At 38.2% G+C, this 8,454-nt stretch overlaps 1 protein-coding gene across 1 annotated transcript; it reads left to right on the forward strand.

Moving 5' to 3' along the window:
• The first annotated feature begins 3,069 nt into the window (after positions 1–3,069).
• Positions 3,070–5,050, forward strand: rcvrna (recoverin a). The gene is made up of 3 exons (XM_037791277.1): positions 3,070–3,825; positions 4,451–4,562; positions 4,677–5,050. Exons 1-3 carry the CDS (start codon positions 3,445–3,447, stop codon positions 4,793–4,795), a joined length of 612 nt encoding a protein of 203 aa, XP_037647205.1. The 5' UTR covers positions 3,070–3,444; the 3' UTR covers positions 4,796–5,050.
• Positions 5,051–8,454: the final 3,404 nt, after the last annotated feature.

The following is an 8,454-nucleotide window of genomic DNA, read 5'->3' on the forward strand; positions in this document are numbered from 1 at the left end:
CAGGAAGAATTAGCGATGTTAGTTTTTGCCCTAATTTGTACTGAAAATTGACGAAGGATGGATCGATGGAAACACGTTAAATAAACACTTGTGTTGTTGCCACAAATCAACAAGTCGGTCCTCCATTTCTGAGCTCCATCTTACTACGACTTTATGCTTCGCGTTTTGCATTAGCTAATGCATAAGCCGCCGTGACAGCAGTGGTTGTCCTTGCTTCTTCAGTAAGCTTGGTTCTCAATTGGCTATCGTTCTTTCCCATGTGACTGTGTCATCGGCTGTCCTCGGGGTTCCCCACGCACAACAGGATATCCGATCATAAATATTGAACATGTTTAATATTTACGATTTGAAATCGGTGCGGCCAGGACGGACTTCCGAGCCGATCGGGGATGTAAAAACACTCTTAACAGACCTGTGAAAAATCAGGGCTTTGCTGACGATTGTCAGAAGGGAAGAATCGGGTCCAAAATCAGCTTGCTTCTCGTGTTGTCCCGTTTTCTTCTCACCTTTATCCTGAATACTTTAAGTAGTAAATCTAAAAGCATCAGCGGTGGAGGTGTGGAGTGGTACTAATGGATTACCAACACTCTGCCATTACACATCCCACTCATCCCAGTTCATTAATTGCCTTCACTCGCTGTGAAGTTGGGTTTTGGCACCACTGCAGCAGATGGTTTTATAATCTGGCCTGAGACTATTACACAGGTGACAAACATAATCTCATCCCCTTTACTATGGAGGAGCAGCCCACACCACGCAGGGATTCACCACGACCCCCAGCGTCCGGCCGTCGTCTGAATACCTCACCACCCTGTTAGTGTGTATAAGTAGTGAGTATAGTGTTAATTTACAACACATTTAGGAACAGAAGCCCTATTTTACAAGTGTTCATCGTACAAACAAACAATAAAACAAATAAAACCAACAAACAGACAAAAAAAAGGGAAGTAGCATTGAAACTAGGGATGTCAATCGATTAAAACAGTTAATCGCGATTAATCTCAATTTTTTTATCTGTTCAAAATGTACCTTAAAGGGAGATGTGTCAAGTGTTAATACTCAGTTCAACATGGGAGTGGGCAAATATGCCTGATTTATGCAAATATATGTATACATTTATTATTGGAAATAATTTAACAACACAAAACAATGACAAATATTGTCCAGAAACCCTCACAGGTACTGCATTTAGCATAAAAAATATATCCTCAAATCATAACATGGCAAACTGCAGCCCAACAGACAACAACAGCTGTCAGTGTGTCAGTGTGCTGACTTGACTATGACTTGCCCCTAAACTGCATGTGATTATCATAAAGTGGGCATGTCTGTGAAGGGGAGACTCGTGTCTTGAGTTCAGAGGTCAAGGGACCCCTTTGAAAATGGCCATGACAGTTTTCCTTGCCAAAATTTAGCCTAGGTTTGGAGCGTTATTTAACTAACTTCCTTCGCGACAAGCTAGTATGACATGGTTGGTACCAATGAATTCATCGGGTTTTCTAGTTTCATGTGATATCAGTATCTTCACTCTAGCTTTAAAACTGAGCCCGCTACAACCTAAAAATCATAAGTTGCGTTAATGTGTTAAATAAATTAGTGGCGTAAAAAACAAATTTGTGTAAACGCGTTATAGCGTTAACTTTGACAGTCTTAAATAAAGCTGTAGTAGGTCGCAGTGATAAAAGAAAATACTCACAAACATACATAATCGTAATAAGAGTAAGCTGCAGTTGTTCAACAGCTAGGCTTGTAGTTTGAGAATATTATGTCATCGGCATAGAGATGGACCCTACCAGCAACTCGGTGTGATACAATATAATTGATATATAAGGTAAACAGAGCAGTGCCCAGAATAGATCCTTGGGAACACTTTTGGATTCGGAAAGTATCTCAGTTATTGAGTTACCCAACAACGTTTTATTTATGGTAAAAATGAAAAACAGTTGTGTGACAATAATCATCCTAAATTAAGCAATAATTTGTTGTGCGTTTTTCCTTTTACAAATGCTTTTAATTCAGTTCATGTGGTTTCAAAATGTACACTTAAAGTAAACATCATTCATCATATTAACACCTAGATACTCTTAAAGTGTGCTTACCCTTTTCTACATAGCAATTGATGACGTTATGGGATGTTTTATTGAAATTAAAAACCTTAATTCTAACAGTTTTATACAGTTTTAATTCTTTAAAATCTGTATATTCCTAAAAAATTACATTACAATTCTTGCATAGTTATTAATTATTGTATAACAAGTAAATATGTTTCTTTACAAAGTTTATGAAGTATGAATCAACGGAAAAGATAATCTTGTATAATATGCATCAATATCCACATTATTTTAGCTTGAACGAGTATGGTAAAATGCTATTGTCACTGCTACCCACATTAGTTTTTGAATATTAGATCATAAATAACTTTTAATAATGTGATATTTAATCTGTGCAATATTTCTTTATTTATTACACGGCTGTGTTAAATACTCGATTCTGATTGATAAATCACGGCATTCTACGGTCTGTAATTTCTGTATGGCAAACCGTTGCTATGTATAACAGACCGTTGCTATGCGCGCAGTTCAGATGTCAGACTCTGGCGGACCGTTTTTGTGTCAAAATATTGATTTCTTCAGTAAGTAGCCGAATAATAAGCGGGATAATGTACAGCGAGCCGGTCATTGTTGTGAAAGAAACCCCTTCAGTGGGCGTCGGAGTGCAGCATCGCCCTGTCGGGGATTCATTCACAACAATGACCGGCTCGCTGTACATTATCCCTTACATATGTTTCAGAGCATAACATAAATGTTACACAGTACAGATATATGCAAAGTTGATAATAATATTCTGGTGTAATGAGACAAATATCAAAATAAAGTCAGTAAAACAATGGACACCAATCACGGACGACGTTTAAACAAACAACAATATTTAAAAATTAAATTAAATATCCTGGAAAATGTTGGTGGATGGATAAGAAGTAGAGTAGTGGATAAATGAAAAGGTAAAATCTAGATTGATGCTTGTATTACCAATCATGTTTTATGTCTGATGTAACTCAATATCACGGAGAGTTATTAAGCCCAGGGATGGCAGATGGGATTGCAGTTTAAGCACTAACGCTGCAAAAGGCATATAAGGTTTCCCAGATGTTGACCTTTAAAGTGTTAGCCACCTGTTGCGTTTAATCCTCTGCTTATACCTCCAGTATTTAACTGTGTCTTCAAAAGGTGTCATAGTGGTGTGACGTGGTTATCCCCTTAATCTTCAAGAGAGCTGTCTGGATTTAGGTAATGATGACCATAATCCCATTTGGCACCTTGAGGGACTGCCAGGGTGAATATGAGGCAGAGTGATTCGAACGAGCGCCGCTGACGTTTTCACCCCAAACACAGGAGGGCAGAGAGTCAAGAAGAAGTTTCACCTTCGTGAAAGTCAGTCTGCAGGATGGGGAATACTAAGAGCAGCGCTTTGTCGAAGGAGCTGCTGGACGAACTGAAATCCAACACGAAATATTCAGAGTCCGAACTCTGCACCTGGTACCAGTCTTTCCTGAAGGAGTGTCCCGGTGGGAAGATCAGCAAGCAGCAGTTTGAAGGCATCTACGCCAGCTTCTTCCCAAACGCAGACCCCACAGAGTACGCACGGCACGTGTTCAGGAGTTTTGACACCAACGCAGATGGCACTTTGGACTTTAAGGAGTACATTGTCGCTCTGCACCTCACATCCGGAGGAAAGACTCTGCAGAAGCTGGAGTGGGCCTTTGCCCTGTACGACGTGGACGGGAACGGAACCATCAGCAAAAATGAAATCCTAGAGATTGTTAGGGTACTTATACCTTCTTCTTTCATCATGATGGTGCAGAAAACAGTATATAACATCCTAAAGTATTTGATAGATTATGCATTTCCTTTATCCCTGTGTTAAGACTTCCATTCAGTGTCTTTCCAAAAGCCTTTAACAGGGATAAACATTGAAGAAATGGTATATTGTTCCGTAATTTTCTATTGCTAATTAGCCTTTATTCCCTCAAAGAGGTCTGTAATGGGAACAAAAGAGATTGTAAGTCATTATTAATCATTCCATAATGTTGTAGACTTAGTTACATGTTTTTAAATCCTTATAAGCAGAATAATAACCAGACTTGACTACAGTTATTTTCTTGAATAATCGTGTAATGGTGTAAATTGCCATCATAATTTCCTCATTTTAAATTGCTCTTTTAGACACACAAACAGCCCCAAACCCCAAAATATTCAATTTAAAGTGTTAAAAAACAAAGTAAAGCAGAATGTTGTCATATTTGAGAAGCTGGAACCAGCAAATGCTTGATGAATGACTCATTTTGTTTACTTTTTACGGCACAAACTGAATCCATTATAAAGTATTCTTTATATTCTTTATATTATTTTGTGATTAAATTAAGTTAAATTAATTAATTACTCTCACGCAGTCAATATTCAACATGATTCCTACTGACGACCAGAAGAACCTCCCCGAGGATGAAAACACGCCGGAGAAGAGGGCAGAAAAAGTCTGGGAATTCTTCGGCAAGAAGGACAACGGTAACTCACAATTTACTCCTTTAAACAGCTGCTTTAAAGCTTTTTTATGTACCTTCACAAACACTCACATGTGTTGACGCTGTTCTATTTGTGCTGTTTTTCATTCTTTCACAGATAAAATCTCAGAGGGAGAATTCATTCAGGGTGTGATGGACAACAAGGACATCCTGCGGTTGATACAATATGATGAGCCTCAGAAAATTAAAGACAAGCTGAAAGAGAAGAAGCAATAATATATTGGCTAAATGCCCCTTTGTGTGATTTTAAGACTTTTATTTTTCTGTTTACATTCTAACATGATCTGGCTGCTTGTCCGCTTTGACCCACGTCTCTCTCTTTTTCTATTTTATTAATTTATCTATTTTTTGGTCCAAAACGTGTTGCTTTTTTGTCTTCGTACCCAGAAAACAATTAAATAATTGCATTTCATACAAGAAAACAAAAGCTGGGGAACTCTTGAAATGGCAATTAAAGACCTGAGTTTGAAACTTGTGCAGTTACCATGTGGATCTGTATTATACTGGCCTACAAAGACAAAACGCAGTAGCTGGGTTATACTTACAATGACTATTTGGTCAAAATTGACCAGGATGCAGCTACCATACCAAAGCAATTACAATATTATAGCATTGAGTGTATACGTTTTTTGGAATAAAGGTAATAAGATCCAGGAAACAGGCGAACTGCAGTGACTGCACCAGTCACCAGTATCTTACAGCCTTAGCCACTTATTCCTTTTTCCTGTTAATTAAAAAACAACATCATAGTAACTGAGTTTGTTATACCACATACATTAGACAACGGCTAAATCTTAATTGTAATGGAGAGAAAAAGAAGTAACACCAGATAAACTAGTCCGACTAAACGCTAACTGGCCTAGCTAGTCAGGGTAGCAGTAGCCGCCGTCTCTGCAGCCTCTGACTCTAGTGAAACTCCCGTAATTTCATGTGGCTAAGATACCTTTAAATCACGCATTTTGTATTAAAGATTAATTTATAAATGAATTGGCTCAAATGGACAAGAAAGCTGAAGAAACAAAGACATATTTGGAGAGAAACAAGTAACACCAGATAAACTAGTCCGGCTAAACGCCAACTAGCCAAGCTAACAGGTTATTAAAAACTGCCGTCTCTGCGGCCTCTGATTTTAGTGGAATTCACCTGATTTCATGTGATTAAACTACATTTAAATCATATTTGTTATGTTGAATTAAACATGCACATTAGCTTGTTAGCTAAAACGGTCAAGAGAGAGAGAGAACTGAAAAAGAAACAAAGAACACATTTTGTTTGTAAATAGTGGTTTCCCTGCATCCTTTAGATTGTTTTTTTTAAGTTTAATGTAAGGACAATAACACTATTTAACTAGAAGGGCAGTCGTAGAGCGCAGACCTCCACCATGCCCTATCTCACTATGTTAAAGAAAGTGAAAAATAATTTGTGTATCTGCCCCGTGATTTGGATCTGCTCCAGAATGAAATGGGTTCTTCATTGGCCCATGCTTCACCCTTCTACCAAGTTTCATGAAAATCGGGCCAGTATTTTTCCTGTAATCCTGCTGACAGACAAACAAAACAACAACAAACAAACCAAACCGAAAACATAAGCTCCTTAGCAGTGGTGATAATCAGCATAACAGGCATACCATTTTCTATTTATCTGTTAAACACTTCAGCAAAGTGTTAACTCCACTGTTTCTGTATTTACTGCTCTCTAAATTTGTAAGACAGAATAAGCTTCTGTATCCTGATTCGACGTCCATACGGCGTTAAATCGGGACCCCAGCCTCCTGCCGCGACCCCATCTGTGTTTGCATGCCAGCCTTTTCTTGAAAGCCAATTTACTCTCTCACGTTTGGCAGCAAACCAACAATGTTTGTTCGCACTTGGATTCATTCATTAGGTTGATGGCAAGAGAGCTCCTTATGAGAGGAATTAGGCTCAGGTTAACAATCCGCCTGTATCACTCTATCCTCTTACGAGTTGAAGGTCAACTGAGACAAACAACCTCCTTACTCAAGTGTCTAGTTAGGATGTGGGCTTGGCGCTGTGAAGAATACCTTGCTGGATAGCATTTTTGTTTAGTTATAAATATTCTTAGGGAAACTATAAGTGATAATGGATGTGCAAAAGATTGTGTTTTAAGCATAGAATATGCAATGACAACATGCACATTGGCCTTCTACCACATAGATGGGTTGCTTATCAATGACAAGGATAGAAGAAAACTCCTGTGCTTACTTTGATTATGTCATTTTTTTAGCATGTTTTTGAGATCACTATTTTTCCTTAAAGGTATTTGAGTTTTCTAATGCTTCGTGTGCATCCATTGAGGCCTACGAACGTGTTGAATGAATGTGCTTCATTAAACATTTGCAAAACAGACTTTTAAATCAGGGGTCCTCAAACATTTTGGGGCCAGGGACCCCTAACACGATCAACACCGATCAAGTATATGGTTACTACCATTTGTACTCTTAGATGTCATAGGAACTATTTGTATTCTAAAACGTTTCAACCTAAATATCCTTCGGACCTGTTTGATAGTGATAAACAGATACACATTTAAATTTAAAATCATGTTAGTACCACTTTGTTTTGCCCTGATACTCTGGGCACTTTGTAATCAGATTTCACTTTAGCTTGGTTGGTTTCATGGCTTCGTTCGCTAGCACCTGAAGATACGTGACGCATTTTAGTCTTTTGACGCTGTTCTCAATAAAACCAAACTCGATATAACTGTTGTCATATTTTCTCAATTTAGCTAGTTTGGTCTTAGCGTCACTTGGCGATATTGACTGACTCAAATATTTCTCTATGCTCACCAGCTAGCTAGCTGGCTAATAAGCTAAGCAGCAGCAGAAACGTTTCATTGCACCCTGAGTGAAGTGACTGTTTCATGACAGATTGACGTGATGTGTCACAATCATATCAGAGTTTCTATTGGCCCAAAGCTAACGTGATTGGGAGTAATGCTTGTTTTATTGGTGCAAATGGTCCCCATCTGTGCATAGCTATGTACTTTTGATGATAGAGCACAGTTTTATAATTTTTACCAAAATATTTTGCGGACCCCCTGGCAAAGTGCCCCGGACCCCACTTTGAGAAACACTGTTTTAAGGGACTGTACGTAAATTATTTGGTGCAGGGAGAGAGGAACAGGAAAAAGGTAATTTTTCTTTGCAGTAGTTAAATAGGCTAAATAGTTGCGTCAAACAAATTTAAGTACAGAATCTGATCCCATAAAGTCAAGCTTCTTCATCAGAAACATAGTGCTCTGCTGAAGGGAAGGTTGGCTTTGCATCATCTAAAATGACCTAAAGATCAAACGTTTCAGCTGATTAAACCATGAAAACCATGAACTACCTCCCAATACAGTTACATAATAGCGCACCGTGATATTAAATTTTCAAAGAGGAGATTTATTTTGGACACTGCATTCCACAGTACACCGTCTGGACAGAGGTCACCTATGATCAAACATTCGTAAAACATCGGGAACATCGGATTTGAATGCACGTTATGAAAATGTTAATCACAGAAGGTCAGTAAAACTCAACCGTTACGTCATCATGAAACTGTTGAACATTTAGTTGGAACATAATAACTTGTTACATTTAGTGCACAACATTGACACACACTGATAAAACCTCTACAACAGATATGCTATTTAAACCTGCGCATGAAGCCGTTTGGGTTTAAAGCAAAGTCTGAAACAAAGATGACTTCATTTAGCACAAAAATAATGTAATGCACTTTACGCATTATCAATGATGCTGATAAGGCAGGTAAGCATTTATTCATTTATATATATATTTTTTTATAGCAATTCTTTTCTTGTGCCCGGCAGCTGTATTAGGATTACGGCTTGTATCTTTATTTGATTGGCTTCGT

Source organism: Sebastes umbrosus, chromosome 14 (genome assembly GCF_015220745.1).
Source record: "Sebastes umbrosus isolate fSebUmb1 chromosome 14, fSebUmb1.pri, whole genome shotgun sequence".
NCBI lineage: Eukaryota > Metazoa > Chordata > Actinopteri > Perciformes > Sebastidae > Sebastes > Sebastes umbrosus.

Bases quoted from the DNA above. Each gene is read 5' to 3' on its own strand.
- rcvrna (XM_037791277.1), top strand. From the start codon at position 3,445: ATGGGGAATACTAAGAGCAGCGCTTTGTCGAAGGAGCTGCTGGACGAA. The intron at 3,826-4,450 runs GTACTTATACCT...ACTCTCACGCAG, and splicing joins AAATCCTAGAGATTGTTAGG to TCAATATTCAACATGATTCC. The intron at 4,563-4,676 runs GTAACTCACAAT...ATTCTTTCACAG, and splicing joins CTTCGGCAAGAAGGACAACG to ATAAAATCTCAGAGGGAGAA.